The following is a 20,172-nucleotide window of genomic DNA, read 5'->3' as shown; positions in this document are numbered from 1 at the left end:
GGAGAAAGTAAGTTCGTCTCCTTAGGGCCAGCAAAATTGGGGTGGCCCATTGAAGATGCAGATTTTCAAAGCCGCAGTAGAAAGGGGTAATAAAAACCAAAAGGAAGAATGATCTTAGACCTTTACCCATATGAACTAGAGCTCAGAAATGCTTTACTTAGAAGAGCAATAAACCTTTAAACATAGTGTACCCCGGCCCCAGTGCAGCTCTAAGGAAATGATTTTTTTCATATCTAATTTTCTTTACAGATTATAAATGCAGGTTATAACAAACAGTTTTAATATAAAACAAAAGAGCAATTAAAATTATGCCTGAATCTCTCTCTATTCTTCAGTGAGAGGTTTTAGAGCTACAAGAGCCGCAGTTGACATCAGTCCAAAAAATTTGTTCAAATTTAACACTAGTATTAAATCTGCAATACTGTATGGCCCAAATCAGTAATTCCTGTACACAATCTTTTATCTGAAATCCTTGGGACCAGATGTGTTTTGGTTTCTGGAATCTTTTTGGATTTCGGAACTGTTGAATCAGGAGCATAATCAAGCATCACTACTAGTTATTTATTCATTATGGTTTATTATTATTTATAGTGGACCCCCCTTATTCACAGGGGATGTTTACCAGACCTCCCCTCAAATAGCTAGAATCCGCAAATATTTAGAATTCTCTCTAACAATTCTTATCACTGCCTATCTTGAAAGTTCAAATACCAAATGTATGAATACCTTAAATAACATCCTACATCAAATTTACCGTAAATTGTTATCTTATTACTGTGTTAATCTTTGAGATTATATTATTTATATATCATTTCAAAGTCATCTTAAACATTGGTACCTTTAAAGATATGTACATACATACCTTGGAAACTCTGCTTAAATCTTGTGGTGGCTGCTCAACAGGAGAAAGTATTGAAGTTCCATTTGGACATAAAAGCATTTCACCTAAGGTACAAGGGTTGCATAAGGCCAGGGTCAAATGACTGGCCTCTCTTTTTTTCCTTTCTTGTTCCTTTGAGTAAATACTGGAATAGGCTACTATGCCAGAGTTATCATCAGAGTTATCAGCATAATCATCAGGATTTTTTGATGGCTGCTTGATGATTTCTATATTCTGTCTGTAGTGGGGAGGACAAGATTCTCTTGAAATATTTTAGAGTTTTGCAGACAAAACTCATTCAGAATTATAACTCAGTTAGTGTTTGCAGCATAATGCTTGACCACACAGGAGATTTAATGAATTATTATTTTCCTGTACTCATGTCTCATAACTAGGAAAAGGACATTTGTAGATGGAGATGGAACGAGACCTGTCAGTTGAGGTGATCCGCCCATGTTAGGAATAAGTCTCCTGTATAAAAAGCAATGTTTGTATTCTCATAGTATTGAATAATAGATTTTCAAGATAGTTTGTGTTTCACAATAATGTAAATCAGAGCCTTTTATTATAATTGATGATGAAGGAAAAAGTATTGAGCTTCTGATAGATAGGCAAACTAGGCCCACCACTCACTTGCCTACCACTTTCATTCTTGGTAGATTACTATGCCTACTTATAAAGTTTTGGTTTGTTTATCTAGAAAGTTGCCACTTGAAAATAGGCATTTCATAAATACCAACTATTGTTTGATTATGGTTTTCTAGCCTCCCTCTACTCTGTTGGTCACTGCATTCTTCTGCAGGCAAAAGATAGATGACCCCTCCTCTTCCAGTGATGGTTATCCACCACCCATATCATGTTGTCACTGGTATCAGACAAAGTAGAAGTTAGAATGGTCTGCACCCTGAGGTTTTTAAAGAAATTTGCATGAGAAACCTATTGGTTTCCATTAAACTTATCTAACCACTATAATAAGTTGTAACTTTTAAACATTGTCACTGTGGTGGTGATTGGCCCTGAGTGTTGGAGTATGTGACTTGATATCTGATATTTTTGTTTGGTAATACATATAGAAACATGATTTCTGTTCATTTCTGTTCAGGTGTTCTAGCTCCATCTGAAAAAATAGAATAATCCTGTTTGTAAAATTAGCCCTGCTTATTTTATGTTGTACAGTATGTATACTGCATCTGCAGAGAAGAAATGTGTTAATAGGCATACCTGTGCCCTTGTGTAGAATGAGAAGATAATTTAGAGGGTTATTTATTATTTAGAACATTTACAGGCAATACGTACTTAACATATGATGAAAGGTTGATTTCTTTTTTTTTTCATTAGGAAGGTGATCGTATTGGAATGATGATCAAGACAGGTGGAGAGTTGCATTATTACATAAATGGGTTGGACCAAGGAATTGCAGCTACAAATGTCTTATCTCCTGTGTGGGCAGTTGTAGACTTATATGGCATGACTGTAAAGGTAAGTTTGTATGTCCATGGTTTTCATGTTTTATTTAGACATTGTCTTATTAACTTTTTATTTAGACATTGTCTTATTAACTTTTTTTTATAAAGAGTTAGCTATACAGGTACACAATCTTTTATCTGAAATCCATGGGGCCAGATGTGTTTCGGTTTTTGGAATTTTTTGGATTTCAGAACTGTTGGGTTAGGAGCATAATGAAATGTCACAACTGCAGCAAAAGCATTTGTTCCTACACAATATACCAACCCTCGGCCCTTTACTCTAGGAATTACTTTAGGTGAAGCCTGATCACGGCTGCTGAAATCTTTAAACAAGGCGGTCCGGTAGTTGGGAGTCCCTCCCGAACTGGACGTAAACATTCCAATTTGCTCTTGGCTGTCGTCAGGGAAGGACATATTTTTTCTGCTCTCTGCCCGACTGTTTTCCAAGCTTATTTCTTCTCTCCCGACTTTTTTCCAAGCTTATTTCTTTTCTATCCCGGTGGGATTTTCCCTTGTTGTTGTGTATGTGAGAATAATGTGTTATTTGTGTGTTTGATATTAATAAAAGCAATGCAAATCTGGGAATCACAATTGCTGAAGCCTGCCCCCGGTGGGTGGTGCCCCAGGGTGCAGGGAAGGAAGTGGTTTAGTTTCCGCTCTAAGGTTGATGTAGATCCACACCCCCTGTGTTCAACTTGCCTAGCTCATGAATGTGACATAAATCATTATGATAGCTAACCCTTCGTCTTCCTACCTCTTTCCCAGTAATCGTCCTTTGCTTGCTGTCTCGCCCTCGGAGAGGTCTCTACTTCATCTTCCTCTTCCGACGATTCAGGGAAGGAAGGGGGTGTGGACAAGGGCAACACTCCTGGAGCGAGGGGGTGCCCCTCTCACTAACCTGACTTTCTCTTCCGCAGGTGATGTGTCAGGTTTGGACCAGGCATGGGCTTCGCTGGGCATGGTGGGCCCTCCTCCTGTTCATGCTTTGCTGGCACACATAAATAGTACCAGTGCCAGCGCTGCAGTAACTCATGCTGTAGTCACCACCATTACCACTATGGTGGCTCAGCAGCCTTATAGTATCTTGCCCCACCTGGTTTGGTCTTGCCATCCTGCAAACGTGTCCCCTACAGTGGTGATGGAGACTCATTCACACTTGCCAGTCCGTTATCTCCCAGCACCTGTAACTTCAGTGCCACCTCCTGGATTTGGGGTGGCACCCATGCATGCACCTATGGTTCCTACTTCTCTTCTGTCACCTCTGGTGGTGGCAGAGGTGACCCTGCCTGCCGTTCCCATCGCTGTTCCTGCTTGTGCTCCTGGACATGCCGAGTCATTTGGCACCCCTTGGGGGCCCCTGACAACTCTCCTGTGGAAGCTGATGGAGAAGTACTAGTTGAGGAAGAAGAGGTCTCGGAAGGTGTTGTCATCTGCCACGTCCTCATCTCTCCCTTTGAAGGCTTCCCAGTCTAAGAAGAGGAAGATAGCTTCCCCCTTCCCCTAAGAAGTCTCGTCACGAGACTTCCAAGTATCTGCATCCTACCCCCAAGGAAGCAGTTGGCTCTCTTGCCAGCTCGCTTACTCCTTCGTGAGTAGGAACTATGACACTGTCCCCAAGGTCTAGTGTCTTGGGAGCCCCAGGAGTTTGGACCCAGGTTTGTTCTCCTGCCTCTAGTTCCAAGGGTGCTCGTGCAGCCACAGTCAGTGATGGGGAGTCTTTTCTCCATCATGACAGTGGTGCAGGGTAAGAGAAGGGACCGAGCCACACTGGTGGCTTGCCCCTACCTGTTAAAGCCAGGCCTGGGTCTTCATCAGGAAAGATGTCGCTGTCTTTTGGGACAAAGCATCAAGAGCAGCTAAGATGAAGTCCCCTGTACAGTCCTCTTCGCATAAGGTTTTGGCCTTGAAGAGGACTGGGATTCGTTGTGAGGATGATGCATGTTCTCGCCAGTCTGGCAGCTGCACTGCCTTGCCTGACAAGCCCATATTCGTGTGAGCAACAGAGTTTGACGAGACCCAGTGCAGCAGCAGCACAGCAAGAGCCTCTGCATTCTCTTTGGGAAAGCATCTCACTGAGGCAACCACTCTCCCCTAGACTTGCACAGCCTTCTTTACCGAGGGTTGGTGATTGTGTGCCGCTCATTCCTCCCGCCAGCTTTGCTGTGAGGAGAAATGAGAACATCTGATTCTCCTCTTCTATTCCGTCCACTTTCTCCAGATACACCGGGAAGGGCGAGGTAGATAGGAAGCCTGCAGAGTGCTCTCTGCTGAGTCAGTGTCGGGGGCCTATGTTCCTGGAGGGGTTTTAGGGCCCCACCCGTTCTCTCGAAGGGCTTGAAGGCCCTTTGCCTAGAGACTCTGACACCCCCTGAGATTCAGAGGACTTTCGGTGAGATCGTAGCTCTGATTCATTAGCACAATGATCTCGGGAAAGCAACCACAGCCTCTTCTTGAGATTGCTCCTGTTGTCTCAAGTTCTTCTGGGGTCCCAAGAAGGAACCCAAGGTGTCAACGGGGCTGCCATGGTCTGCACTTGCTGATGGAGTATTGAGCCAGGTGAACAATCTTGTTTCAGGACAGGAGAATCACTTCAGTCCAGTCGGTCAGACAAGCTGCTTCCTCCTCCTCTACCTCATCAGAGGCATTTCTACATGCCCTCGGAGAGGTCTCTGCTGACAAAACAGGTTAACCCGGACCTGGTTCATCTTGGTCCCGGTCTGTTGCTGCAGCAGCTTGCTGGTGATAGTGTATCCCTCTCTCAGCAGGAAGTAACTACCCTGGAAGCTACTACCATGGTCATTCATGGTGTGTAAGGTTGCTTCTTCTTCTGGGGCTGTCATTCCAGGGGAAGACTCAGCCTTTGGGAGTCTATGCCAGTCAGGAGGTTGGGCTATTTCCTACCTGGCCCACCAGACAGCAAACCTGTGGGCGAACCTGGTTCTCAAGAGTAGGGACGCTGTTCTCTCACGTGACCAGGTCTCTCGGTCCCGAGTCGATATTGGCCCTTCATAATGGACCTTTGCTGGGTTCTCTCTCTTCAACAGAGAGCAGGTGGATGCTGTAGTGGACAAGCGCTGGGATGACGAGAAGGACCACTTGTCCACCAGGCAGTGGTGGAGCCTTCTAGACCTTCTCGCTTCACTGCGGCTAGACTTTTGAGTCTAGCTAGCTCTCCCTTCGAAGGGGTCGCAGTCACGTCCCTCTTAGTCGTCTTTGCCTTTGGGAAAGGGGGTTAAGGGAAAGAAGAAGAAGGGGAAATGCTAAGGCTGGTGTTCCTCTCCAGCTGCTGCCACATATGGGGGGTGCCTATTGAGCCATTGGGCAACATGTCAGCAATATGGAGCAGAGTCTTGGGTAGTAGATGTTCTTAGGGATGGATATCTACTTCCCTTCGAGTCCCTGCCACCTCTCACCAACCACCTGGTCTGTCTACAATCCTACCTCGAAGGTTCGCAGAAGCACCAGGCACTGTTGCAAGAGGTGCAGAAGATGCTGAACAAGGGCACTGTAGAAGTCATGTGAGGCTGGTCCCCAGGGTTTTACAGCCAAGTCTTTCCCGTGAAGAAGGCTTCGGGGGCTGGAGACCACATAGACTTCTCTCCCCTGAACCGATTTGTTCACCAGACTTGGTTCAAGATGGAGACGGCACAAACTGTGCTCACCTCTATCAGGGAGAATGACTTCATGCTTACGGTGGACTTGAAGGATGCGTATATCCAAATACCCATACATCAGTCATCCCACAAGCACCTCTGCTTCGTCCTCAGGCGTCTACACCTTCGGTCTCCCCAGTGGAGACTAAGGGAGTGTGTATTGGACTTAGTCCTGTGACCCTCAGTCCACTCTTATCCATCCCCCTCTCTCAGGAGGTGAAAGAGGATTTGAACTGGTGGCTCGATGACAGGAACCCCTTAATAGCAGTGGATCTTCACACTCCCCCTCCGGACATGCTTCTGTTCTCAGCTGCATTGACCAAAGGATGGGCCGCACTCCTGTAGGAGCTGCTGACTACAGGAGTGTGGTACCATCAAGACAAACACCTTCACATCAACACCCTGGAACTCAAGGCAGCCTTCCCTGTTCTCCAAGAGTTTCAGGATCGAGTAATTGGACACTAGGTGGCATTAATGCGTGACAGTGCCACAGTAGTGGCATATATCAAGAAGCAAGGGGATCTCGCCTCTCCCTTTCTTCACCAGTTGATGATGCAGGTGAACAAGTAGTGGCGGACAGGCTCAACCGGCAGAATCAGGTGATAGGGACCGAATGGTCCTTACATTAAGAATTCGCGGAAATGTTGTTCAGCCTATGGGAGCAATCAGTCATAGACATGTTTGCCACCCAGTACAATCGGAGGCTGGAGACCTTCTCCATTGTACCAGACCCATGGACGCATTCCAACACCCATGAGACAACCTCGAGGTCTACGCCTTTCCCCCGTTTTGCATGATTTGTCTGGTGATCAGCAGTGTTGACCACATCGAATCTTCAGATGACTCTGGTGGCACCCAAATGGCCTCAGGTTGTTTGGTATCTTTACTTTCAGGCTTTTCTATCCGAGGCACCAAGAGAGATTCCTCTGTGGCATGACCTTTTGTTTCAACCACGCGAATGGTACCTTCAGGCAGTGCCTGTGTCTTCACAGCTGGAGGTTATCCACCATCTCTTGTGAGCAAGAGGTTTTTCTAACCAAGCAGCAACAGAGATGGGAGAATAGCTTAGACAGTCCTCTGCATCGGTATAATACCAGAGAAAGTGGGCCGTCTTCTGTGGTTGGTGTCATAGACTGGGCATCTCTCCGGTCAGAGCCACTCTTCAGCAGGCGCAGACTTCCTTGCCTTCCTTTGCCGAGAAAAGTTCATCTCTGTTTCAGCTGTGAAAGGCTATAGGGCCACACTAGGCCTAGTCTTGAAGCTGAAGGGTATCGATATCTCTTCCTCCTTCGAGATATTGTTACTCATGAGGCACTTTGAAAGGTCTTGCCCACTCAGGGATCTCATGCCTCCTGCTTTAGATGTGACTCGCATGCAGAGCCAGACTCATGCACCTTGTGAGCCTTTTCGAGAGTCGTCAGCCAGGGGTCTGACCCTTGAGACAGTTTTCCTGCTAGCCCTGGCATCAGCAAAGAGAGTTGGCAAACTTCATGGTGTTGCTTTCGACGTAAAACACTCAAGGGGATGGGGGATCAGTTATGCTTGATTTCTTCCCAGATTTTGTAGCGAAGATTCAGAATCCATCGCTCCTTGACACTAGATTCAAGTCCTTGGTAATGATCCAGACATCTCTGGCCTGAGTTTCAACTATTCTTTTGTTAGTTCTGGAAGTTCCAAGAAAGAAGTATCTAAAAACACTGTCTCTTTCTGGCTTTGTGAGACGATCAGGAAGGCATCATCCTCTGCTGCTGGCGTAGATGACACTGTTACACTTCATCCAAGAGCTCATGAGGTCAGGGGCATTTCCCCATCCCTCGCATTCGCATTCTGTAAGAACCTGTCGGTTCATCAGGTTTTGAAGGCTGGGGTCTCCAGACCACTTTCACCTCTCATTACTTTCAGGATATTGCCCACAGGTCCTTGGACACATTTTCCTTGAGACCAGTGGTGACTGCTCAACAAGTTGTGTAGCTTACTCAGCTCCTCTAACTGGACCAGGTTGCATCTCTCGCCTCGTTGTTTGTTTCAGTATGAATGAGTATGTCTGTGAAGTGACTGGCTTTGCTTCATCTCTTTCATCCTACTCTTTCCCTTCAGGCCAAGAGTACACAGACTGTTACATGCTGGACTGAGCGGTCAGTGCAGGTAAGACACTCCTTAGAGCAACATATCTATTTTCTTTAACTAGATAATAGAAGCAGATATCCTCCACTTCCCTTTATAAGGCAGGGTAAGGGGACTCTGGCATAAGACAAACCCATTGTTTGTATTTGCCTTGCTGTCTCCGACATTATGGTTCTTTGCTTTCTCATGAGGGAGGCATTTTCTCCCTTATGAGTAAGCCCAGTATTTTACTGATTGCATGAAGAATAAAATAAATTCCTCATTACTTTGATTGCAAAATTGTTGGTTCAGTGATTCTTCCACTGCAAGCATTTTTTTTTTGTTTCAGAAGATATTTACTAACTGCATTGACATACCTTCAAAACAAAGTGATCTTTCTAATCTCTTGAGGAATGTTAATCTATATCTGTTTACAAGGGGCCTCCTTGTCTGTTTACCTGCTAATCACAACCTTTATAGTTCATTTGTCTGATAACAGGTTTTTTTTCTTCTTCTTCCAAAGATGTATTACCTGCACTGCATATTTTTTAAAACATCATGAACACTCACTCACACACACACACACATTGATTTTATTTAGGACTCTTAAAGCTTGGGAGGTGTATAATTATTGTATTATCTTTGGATTTTCTAAGGTCAGTTCTTAGGATTTATTAAGAAAAATAATCTTGAGTAGCAGCACAAACCCAGATGACTTAGGTTTGCCATTAGCATGCCAAACTGCCAATTTTATGAACTGATGCTCTACTCTCCACACTGTGACAGTCAAGATGTTGATGATATCTTTTGGTGATAGCCCAGAGTTATTGGGATTCCTATCTTCCAGATATTGTTGTCTTTATGAAAAATTATTGATAAAAGCATTTGAAAGAAGATGGGTGCTTGACATTGATAAGAGATTAGATTAGAGTTTTGATACTACTCTGTGGTCAGGTTGTTTGAACTGGCGATAGGGTTTGCTAGTCACGTTTATAGGTAGCTTTGTAAGAAACGAAGCACTGCAAATATGTGAAAAGACCTCGGTGAACCTAGTGAGAAATATTTTAACAGTGATGTACTTTTTGATTTATATGAATGTTTGATCACTATTTCAACATTTTTTACTGTTGAAACATTGTTTACTGTTGACTTCTAGTAGGTAATGTTGATTAATTTGGGTCTTTGGAAGTAATGCATCATAGTTTTTAAAGAGATGTCATCTCTTCATGTATTCTTTTATCTTTTCATTTGAATATATTTTATTTTTAAGACCTTTCTGTATCCTGTTGTTGAGTCCTTATACATCACTCAATTGTGGGTTGAATCTTGATGCCCTGTATGTAGTATTTGTGATTTAAGTATTTAATTTTTATGAGGCAGGGGGTAATTGGGCAGGCAGTCAAATGCGCTTATCTAGTGCAGGACTGATATTACCAGTAAAGAGAGGGAAAAGAAACCATTACTGAACTGTGCCGCCTGAGAATTATAGCGTTCAGCAGAATAAATGTTAGAAGGTGTTGCATGGTGAGTGTTACAAGGCTGCTTGAACTCATTCTTTTTCCTTTATGTGAATTGGTGATAGTATAAGGAAGATTGTTATTATTAGCATTCATACAAATAATATTGTGTATTATTTATTTAGATAAAATAAATAATTAGTGTGTGTAATGAGGCACTGTAGAAAGTGAAGTTGAAAGAAATAGAAGCAAAATGAAATTAAAAATGTTAATTAGTAAAAAAATTACAAGAACACCAGGATGAATTTAAATAAGTAAACAGAGGAATTTATTTTATGAGTCAAGGCATATTGTACAAAGCAAGGGCTTTGTGTTCCTAATAATTATATGGTACAGAATATTGAATTTTTGGGTTAAATATGCAACACTTCATAACATACAAACCAACTTTGTAGCCACTAGTCCTTCATCATTTCATGTCTGATTATATTTCAATTAAATTGCAGGTGACTATTGTGGATCGGGATGAGAGAGAAGAGCAGAATTTGATAACAAGAAGAAATACCCAGATGGGTGAATCACAGCCACTTCTCTCTGATACAGGTGAGTGATGTTTTCAAATACTGGACTGTCAACACAAGCCCATTACTTTATGGGATGTGCTTACCTAAGTAGTATTGTAGGACACCTAGAATTGAGGACTAACATTTTGTCACACTTGTTGAAGACCATATGGCCTAAAGTATGGTCGCAGCGATATCCAGAAATCTTACAGAGGAAAAGTTCTATTTACCATCTGAGTATCATCCAGGTCCCAGAACACCCCTTGATGAACTGCTCATTCTGGCATGGCTCGTGTCCTAATTCCTGTGGTTTTCTGAATTTTTTTCAGAGTTGCTTATTTTTGTCAATAATTTATTGAAATACTTCAAAATCATTAAATTCCATGCTACTTGGATGGTGGTATTCTCTCTGATTTTCCCTAGTTTGTCTATGTTAATGTTTGCTGGCATTATCACCTATCATAAGTGACTGTACCTATCTTCCAACAGCTTCTCCTTTAGAATTTCCATTGAACAAAGCAGCCTAACTGTTCATGTAAAAAGACCATCATTTACTTTGCATTTGCTATAGAGAACAAGTTTTCAAAGTTTGATATGTAAGACATGTAAGGTTTTGCCTGTATTTCAGTGGACATTCTGTTATTCTGGGAAGCATTACCATATCTTCAAAACTTCTTTTGAGATTAATGTCTAACATTCATGTCAAGTCCTTTTTGCTCGTTATCAGTGACAAAGGCTCAGTAAGATGGAGTGTATCTGCCAGTGTCAGAATGTAATAGATGGAAGGAGCTATTGGAGTATTTTTGGGAGGATTTTGGGTCTGTTGTAAAGGCTCATGCCATGGGCAGGATAGATCATCATCTTTAGTTTGTTCTGAAAGTACTGTCTACAAATGCAGAGGTTCATGGTGTATTCTGGTTTATTGCATGCTGCCTCTACACTTCAACTATCTTTTATCTTTTTAGTTGTTGATGGTACTGCTGCAGTGTCTCAGCGACTCTTCACAGCACTGCTTTGAATTTTGTACAGTCTAGTTTATGAACTGGAACTCTTGGTGATTTCTTCTTGGTTAGTTGTTTAAGAAACTCACACCACATGAAGAGGTTATGTAAGGATTCTTCCAAACCATTGTCACTTCAGTTAGAAAGGTGTGACACAACTCTGTCTTATTCTCTTTCTTCCATCTTACCTTCCACTCTTTTCTAACAATTGTTTCACATTTCAACTGTAAGGTTTTCCTTCTCTAACACCTTTCAAACCTTTTTACCTTTAGTTTCTAGTCCAGCATTGAATGACCTTATAGGTCCCAGTGCTTGGCCTTTGGCCCAAATCTTACATTGGCAGCCCCTGGTTATTGGCCGGCTTCCAATCCTGGGGGCTTGATGGTAAACGAAAATCGCCACTAATTGAAATTCAAGTCTACAGGCACCACAATGCACCTTACTGTGTCCTAGACTGGTTAACGATGCCTTAAACACTGTCACAGCCAGATATATTTTATCCTAATATGTAATAACTCTCTAATAACAGTGTGGAATTTCATTTGCCTAATCCTTTACTATGGTCTGCACAGTAGTTCTACAGATTTTCAATGTCAGATTCAATGAACTTACAGGTAAACCTTGGCCTAGAGAGAGAGTAAAAATAAGTCACCCTTTTCAGAATGCTTAACAATGTCAGTTTTCATCGCCATTGATATCTCTTCCTCTTCTTAGTGGTACTTCCTAACCTCTTCCTCCATTTGTATTTAATATGTTTTCTAGTTAAATAAGTTTAAAAAGCAAAAGAGAGAATGATTATTACTTAAATACTACAGCCATAAACAACTGAATAAAACCAGTTGTTTTACTACAAACAACCAAACCAAATTGGATAACAACACTGTTTTTGCATGCATTTCAGCCAACGTATAATAGTAAAAATTACTGTAGTTATGTTACAAATGATGTTAATTAAATAGAATAGGACTGATATATTATTACATTATACCTTTATTTACCATGGAGAAAATAACAGTAAGAAAATAAAATTTTCATACAATGAACTTACCTGTCAGATATATACATAGCTAAGACTCCGTCGTCCCCGACAGAAATTCAAATTTCGCGCCACTCGCTACCGGTAGGTCAGGTGATCTACCTGCCTGCCCTGGGCAGCAGGACTAGGAACCATTCCCGTTTTCTATCATATTTTCTCTGTCGCCGGTGGTATCAACATTGTTGTTACTACCTCCTGACTGGAATTCGCTTTTCAAGACTTTATTGATCATCTTTATTGGATTTCTTGGTGACGTACTGGATCGTTGTTTTGGCATTCGCTACTGTGGACTGGATTTGGACTTGCTTTTGATTTTTCTAATAGAATGTCTGATTCAAGTGTTAGTGTGAGAGTGTGTGTGAATGTAGGCTGCAAGGTGAGGATACCGAAGGCTTCGGTTGATCCTCACACTGTATGTCGTAAATGTAGGGGGTTTGACTGTTCTTTAGCTAACACCTGTATTGAGTGTGAAAAGTTGGATGCTAATGAATGGAAGACTCTAACTTCGTACTTGAAGAAGTTAGGAGCAGGGATAGGATTAGACGGGCTGGCACAAAAGAGTGTGAGTACAAGGCCTATTGAGCCTTTTTCTGAGTCTAACTCTCCTTTTGTTAATGAATATGATTCTCCCTATGTATCTGAATCCTCACAGGCTTTGCATTCGGATTCGGCTTCTGAAATCGCCAATCTGAAGGCTACTCTTTGTAAAATGAAGACAAAGATGGCAGCCATGCAAGGTAAGGCTAGTGATTGTGATTTACAAAGTGAAGTGAGTGTTCCCAGTGTTGTGGAGGGGGCGTCTGACCGTCCCTGCGATGCTCCCAGGCCTAGACCTCTTCCAAACTCACATACCCAGAGGAGTAGGAAAGTCGAAAGTCGTACGGTGGTTGTGGGGAATCCCCAACGGTCAGGCGTCCCTTCAGCAGGTTCTGTTTCGTTACAGTCTGCTCAGGACCGCTCAAATAGAAGCGTCCTACGAGATTGTTTCTCGTCGTCCGGTTCTCCTTCACCTAAACGAGGGTGGAAGGACTTGGATCTTTCTAGGCCACTGAAAAGGCATTGGAAAGAGCGCGCGTTCGACTCGAGCCCGGAGCGCTTCTCGGAGGAAGCTCCTTCTTCTATCAAGAAGGCTAAGCTGGTTTCGACGCCTCCTAGAGCTGTATTTGAGGATCGCACTCCTTCGAGTTCTCCTGCTTCTTCTATTGAAGAGGACGCTGGGGTGGCTTCCAAGAGGATTTTGCTTGCAGTTCAAGAGCAGATTGCCTCTTTGGTTGGAGTTCTTTCAAGGGATCCCCCTCGCAAGAAGGACGCTAGACTTCCTATTAAGAAGTCTCGTCTTCATTCTCCAGCCAGACGTGAAGCGTCCGCCAGACATGGGACGTCTTCCAGGCACGAAGAGTCGTACATACGTCAGGATCTATCCGAGCGAGTTGCTCGAGATCAGGATACGCTCAGGCCTGAGGCGCCAGTTAGGCGTGAGGATTCAGCCAAGCGCGAGGCGCCAGCCAAGCGCGAGGATTCAGCCAGCGCAGAGGAGTTGCGTGAGGCGCCAGACAAGCGCGAGACGTCAGCCAGGCGCGAGATGCCAGCCAGGCTACACGCTCCAGCCAAGCGTGAAGCGCCAGCCAACGCGAGGCGCAAGCAAGCGCAGGCGCCAGCCAAGCGCGAGGAGCTGTTCAGGCACGAGAAGTCAAGCAGACGCGAGACTTCTTTTAGACGTGAGAGAGAGTCGGTTCACTCTATGAGCCCCTCTCCTAGTAGGAGTTTGTCACCAGTAGAGAGAGAACGGGATGAAGATCCTCTCGTTTTTCAGGCCGATTCTCCACAAGGTGGAGAAGGAGATTCGGAAGAAGAGGGTGACGGGCGGAGAGAAGGAGTCTCGAAACTATAAAGTTCTAACCTGACCTTCTTTTACGAGAATACGGAGATTCTTTAACTCCTGCCGCTCCTCCTTCGCCTCGATCACTGTTTTCGAGTGCGATTGTGCCTAAGTCTTCGTCGGTCTTGAAGATGAGACCTACGATCTCTATGAAGAGAGCGCTTCACGTCCTTAGACAAATGGATGTTGTCTAAGAAGGATCTGGGCAGGACCACCTTCTGTATGCCTCCAGCCATACTTTCTGGCAAGAGAGGTTTTTGGTACCGAACTGGGGAGAACATGGGCCTTTCTCTCCCAGCGGCAGCCGAAATGCGGACTTTCAACCTTGGTTGACTCGTCAAGGAGACACGCTTTGAATGGAGCTCGCGTGTCTTGGGCTATTCGGAGACGGATCATCTCCTCAAGGGACTCTTCCATATTTTGGAAGTGTTTAATTTCCTAGACTGGTCCCTTGGGGTGATGTCTAAGAAAGCTCATGACTCGGATGGTCTTGACCCCGAAGTCATTCTGAGTATTCTTGCTTGTATTGACAAGGCGGTACAAGACGGATCGGGAGAAATCTCCTCTCTTTTCGGAGCAGTACTCCTTAAGAAGAGGAGTATTTTTAGTTCATTCCTAACCAAGGCGGTTTTCTCTCCCTCAGAGAGACAGCCCTGGTTTTTGCTCCCATGTCTGACTTCCTGTTTCCTTCTCAGTTAGTGAAGGACATTTCTCGATCACTGACTGAGAAGGCGACTCAGGATCTTCTCCTGCAAACTGCAAGGAAGAAGAGACCTCTTGTTTCTGTTGACAAGAAAGGACCGACTTCTACGGTTCAGCCCTTTCGAGGAGGGCCTCTCTCCAGAGCTACCTCTAAGAGAAGAGGTCTTGAGAGGAGAGGTAAGGCTCCTTCCCATCCCTTTAAGAAAGGGAAGTGAGACAGACAGCCTCCAAACACCAGTGGGGGCCAGGCTTCTCGAATTTGCAGACGCCTGGTCACTCATAAACTCAGACGCCTCTTCCATGTCCATAATCAGGAAGGGATATCTTATCCCCTTCCAAGACAGTCCTCCACTAACGACCATTCCGCGGGAACTGTCAGCCAGATACAGGGACCCTGTACTGAGGGATACTCTTCGTCTGATGGTGAATCAAATGTGGGACAAAAGAGCTATAGAACTGGTTCTAGAGCAAAACTCTCCGGGGTTTTACAATCGGCTTTTCCTGGTTGCAAAAGCCTCGGGGGGCTGGAGACCAGTTCTAGATGTCAGCGCTCTGAACAAGTTCGTTTGAAAGGAGAAGTTCTCTATGGAGACTTCGGCCTCAGTCCTTGCGGCGTTACGTCAAGGAGATTGGATGGTGTCGCTGGATCTCCAGGACGCCATATTTTCATGTCCCGATTCACCCTTCGTCGAAGAAGTACCTCCGTTTCATGACGGGGGGAAGGATCTTTCAGTTCAGGGCCTTGTGTTTCGGCCTATCCACAGCTCCTCAGGTCTTCACAAGCCTGATGAAGAATGTGGCGAGGTTTCTTCACCTCAAAGGCGTCAACATCTCTCTATATTTGGACGATTGGCTCATCAGGGGCCAGAACAGAGAGACAGTGTTTGGAGGACCTTTCTTTGACCCTAGACCTGATAAAAGGCGTTGGGACTACTTGTGAACCTCGAGAAGTCACAGCTGATTCCCAGACAGAACTTGGTCTATCTGGGGATTCAGATGGATTCTCGGGGTTTTCGAGTATTTCCTTCGCAGAGAGAATCGTGAGAGGCTTGGAAAAAGTCTCTCTCTTCTTAGGGAAAGAACGAACTTCGGCGCAGAGGGAATGGTTAAGCTACTAGGCACCCTTTCCTCGCTCGAACAGTTCTTTCCTCTAGGAAGACTACATCTTCGCCCTCTTCAGTTTTTCCTAAGGAGATCTTGGAACTGGAAGACGGGACTTCTCTCGACAGTTTTCTCCTCCAATGGAGATGAAACCACACCTGCAATGGTGGTTGTCCCCTCTAAAAGAGAACAAGGGAATTTCTCTGGAAGTTCCGAACCCAAGCCGAGTGTTGTATTCCGATGCATCGGAGAAGGGTTGGGGAGCAACACTAGGACCGAGAGAAGTGTCAGGCACCTGGAAGGCAGCACAGGTGTCCTGGCACATAAATTGCAAAGAACTTCTAGCAGTTCACTTAGCGCTAAAGTTCTTCGAACCCTTTGTGACGAACAGTGTGGTCCAAGTGAATGTGGACAACACTACAGCCCTGTCCTACATTCGGAAGCAAGGAGGAACACACTCAGTGTCGCTTTACGAGATAGCAAGAGATCTGCTAATTTGGGCCTCACAAAGAAACATCGCCCTCCTAACAAGATTTGTTCAGGGGACGAGAAACATCAGGGCAGACAGACTGAGCAGGAGAAGCCAGGTCCTTCACACAGAATGGACTCTTCATTCAGAGGTGTGTCAGAGTCTTTGGGATCTTTGGGGCACTCCTCACGTAGATCTGTTCGCCACATTCCTTTCCAAAAGGCTGGAAGTCTTTTGTTCAGTGGTGGAAGACCCAAGAGCTCTCGTGGTCGACGCCTTCCTGCTAGACTGGTCTCATGTGGACGTGTACGCTTTCCCCCTTTCAAAATCCTGGGACAAGTGTTGAGAAAGTTCGTAGCGTCCAACGGGACAAGGATGACCCTGATAGCCCCGTTTTGGCCAGCACAAGATTGGTTTGCAGAGGTGCTGGAGTGGACAGTAGACTTCCCAAGATCCCTTCCAAGAAGGATGGATCTTCTCAGACAGCCACACTTTGAGAGGTTTCATCAAAAACCTCCCCGCTCTCGCTCTGACTGCCTTTCGACTATCGAAAGACTTGTCAGAGCGAGGGGGTTTTCTCGCGAAGCTGCAAGCGCTATCGCTAGAGCCCGCAGAGCTTCCACTAGACGAGTCTATCAGTCGAAGTGGGAGGTATTCAGAAGGTGGTGTAAGTCTAAGAAGTTGTCCTCCCTCCAGTACCTCTATAACCGAAATCGCCGATTTCCTGTTGTTCTTGAGAGAGGTCTCTCATTTGTCTGTATCGACAATCAAAGGATACAGGAGCATGCTGTCGGCAGTATTTTATGAAACAGAGGCCTAGACATTGCTGACAATAAAGATCTGCACGACTTGATTAAGATCGTTTTGAAACGACAAAATCGAAGGAACTAACTCCACCCAGCTGGAACCTGGACGTAGTTCTCAAGTTCCTTTCGTCTGACAGATTTGAGCCTCCCCACGTAGCTTCGTTCAGGGATATAACAAGAAAATGCTTGTTTCTCCTATCTTTGGCGACAGCCAAAAGTGTTGGCGAACTTCATGCCCTAGAAGATGAAGTCGGCTTTAACAAAGACTCGGCCTTTTGCTCGTTTAGAACTCTGTTTCTAGCGAAGAATGAAAATCCATCGAATCCCTGGCCCAAGAGATTCGAGATCAAAGGCTTATCGAGTCTAGTAGGGAGAGAACAGAGAGGTCTCTTTGCCCGGTAAGAGCCTTGAAGTTCTTCTTACAAAGAAAGAAACAAATGGGAGGCTCTAGACAAAGTCTTTGGTGTTCGATTAAGGACCCCACAAGAATCATGTCTAAGAACGCATTAGCTTTCTTCATTAGGAGCGTCATTACGGATGCTCACAAGTTCTGTCCTGACGACTCTTTTCCGCTTTTAAGAGTAAAAGCCCATGAAGTTAGAGCAGTGGCGACGTCTCTCTCTTTTCAGAAGAATATGTCATTAAAGAAAATCATTGACACGACATATTGGAGGTGCAATTCAGTTTTTGCATCTCACTATCTTAAAGACGTTCGCGTGACCTACGAGAAATGTTTTTCTCTGGGACCATTTGTATCGGCGGATACAATACTGGGTACGGGAGCAAACACCAATCCTTAAATTTGTACATACCTTCTACTAGATATGTTCTAGATTCCTGCTGACAAAGAGGGCTTGGTGCTGCACTGGCGGCCAGTCACTGTTGTTCAGTAAGGAACTCTTGTGATATCTTTTAGGGGAGTATTTAAATTTTTTTTGAGAATTTTTGTATAAATGAGTTTTTCGTTTCGAGTTATGGGTTGTTTGTTATGAGTTCGGGGATAACTCAGAGCAATTCTATATACTAACATGGTGGTTAGGATCAGGTGGTCGGGATTGGTTATGCTCCTTCACAAGGTGTGTTGTCATAGAAGTGGTCCAGTACCCATTGACAAAGTCCTTTTAGGCTCTGCCGAGTAAGCGGTTCTTATACCCATCGACAGACCCACAAGAACTCTAGCCATAGATCTAATATCTCGCTAAAGTCTTGAGGTGATGCAGACTACTGGGCTACAGCCACGAAGTCTACCACCTATCAGGTAGGAACCAAGGTTTTTTCTTTTATACCTACAACATATGTTGTTTACCTGTCTATTCCATATTAGCTGTCTCTGACCCTCCACCAAAGGGTGCCAATCAGCTATGTATATATCTGACAGGTAAGTTCATTGTATGAAAATGATATTGTTATAATACAATAAAGTTTCATACATACTTACCTGGCAGATATATACGATTAATGGCCCACCCAGCCTCCCCGCAGGAGACAGGTGGAAGAGAGAAAATATGATAGAAAACGGGAATGGTTCCTAGTCCTGCCGCCCAGGGCAGGCAGGTAGATCACCTGACCTACCGGTAGCGAGTGGCGCGAAATTTGAATTTCTGTCGGGGACGACGGAGTCTTAGCTATGTATATATCTGCCAGGTAAGTATGTATGAAACTTTATTGTATTATAACAATATCATACTGCTAAATTTAAGCTGCAGTTATAGCTGAAGCTGAGAAAACATTGCTAATAGTATAACTATAGATTATCATGCATCAGCAATGTGGACAAAACTCGGCTGCAAATAATAGTGGAGAAAAAAGATTTTTAATAAAAAATACTGGGCATGATGAACACATTTTACTGTTGAAAATAGTGAATGGAATCTCTTAATTTTTTTACACAAAAAAAATCATGCTCCTGATGCCATCTATCAAAAAATATTAATCTAGTTCACAACAAGACATATGTAAGTCATATTTTGATAAAAAAAATTAACCTTCTCCCATATAAATATAGTTTCTAGAGATTTAATTACTCTAAATAGAAGCAAGAAAATTGCGCTGAATTGAGTTAAATACGGCAAAATAAACTTACCTCCACCCTCAACTGATTTTTCCAAAGAAAGCCATTGCTTTGTTTGTATTATATAATATGTACAATAGTAATATGAGACTACATACAGTGTTATTGGATACAATGAAGGAAAGCATAACTTTTTAAAAGCACCAAGTAAAAGATGCATATATGCTATGTTCGTATCTTATGAGGGTCTCACAGCGCTTAGGTTCAGCCACTGATGGCCAAACAACAGCACCATCTATTAATGAAAAAAGTAACTACTAATTGTTCATACACGAACAAACCTTCGGTCTTAACAATAAGATAATTTCTAGTGCCTAGCTGGATCCAGTTAAAAAGCAGATGAAAGCAAGGAATCTTGTGATATCTGGCAACACATGCGTAGATCGGGTGAAGAGTGGTCAAGGACTACACATCTATGCCAGTCTTTTCTTTGACCGCCTGGGCGAGAGTTGTTTACCTCTCTTGGCCTTTTCCCGGTTCATTGTCCGTTTTGTTTCTCTTAGTGTGTGTATGTTTTTACCTGGTATTATGGCTTCTTCTGCTCCTTCTCAGTGTCAGCATATGTGCCCCGGAGTTCCTGGTTTTCTGTGTTCTCTTTTTTTGGCTTCGGCAGCAACCGACCCTCACATCACATGCAGTAGGTGTCGTTCGAATTTTTGTACGATTACCAATCCTTGCACAGAATGCTGGGCATGGCCTAAGGAGCAGTGGAGGAAGTTTTATGGCAAGAGGGAACATGGGAGAGTTTCGACTCTTCCTACTTGGGAAGGCTTTGCTCCTATTCCTGGTGTTTCATCTTCCGCAGTAGTCAACCCCCATAGTAGCATTGTCCCTGCATCTCCTTCCTTTTCTTCCATTGATTCGTCGATGGAAGTATCGGGAGGTTGCCAGGGTAATATTTGTAATGTAGCCCCCTCTTCCTCGGGAGCTTTTTTGGTTCCTGAGAAGGGTGAGGTTTTTTCATCATTCTCTTCTCTCCCAGTGT

General features: G+C 44.0%; 1 protein-coding gene across 1 annotated transcript in view; it reads left to right on the top strand.

Moving 5' to 3' along the window:
* Window positions 1–20,172, top strand: part of LOC135200161 (neuralized-like protein 4) — a 304,677-nt gene that overhangs the window by 111,128 nt on the left and 173,377 nt on the right. The window contains exons 7-8 of the mRNA XM_064228519.1: window positions 2,219–2,359; window positions 10,066–10,162. Coding sequence (XP_064084589.1) covers window positions 2,219–2,359; window positions 10,066–10,162 — 238 coding nt within the window. The remainder of the gene's footprint in view (window positions 1–2,218; window positions 2,360–10,065; window positions 10,163–20,172) is intronic.

The sequence above is a fragment of the Macrobrachium nipponense genome, chromosome 26 (genome assembly GCF_015104395.2).
Source record: "Macrobrachium nipponense isolate FS-2020 chromosome 26, ASM1510439v2, whole genome shotgun sequence".
Taxonomy (NCBI): Eukaryota; Metazoa; Arthropoda; class Malacostraca; order Decapoda; family Palaemonidae; genus Macrobrachium; species Macrobrachium nipponense.
Note: the sequence above shows the minus strand (reverse complement) of the source record. Positions and strands in the feature narration are given on the sequence as shown.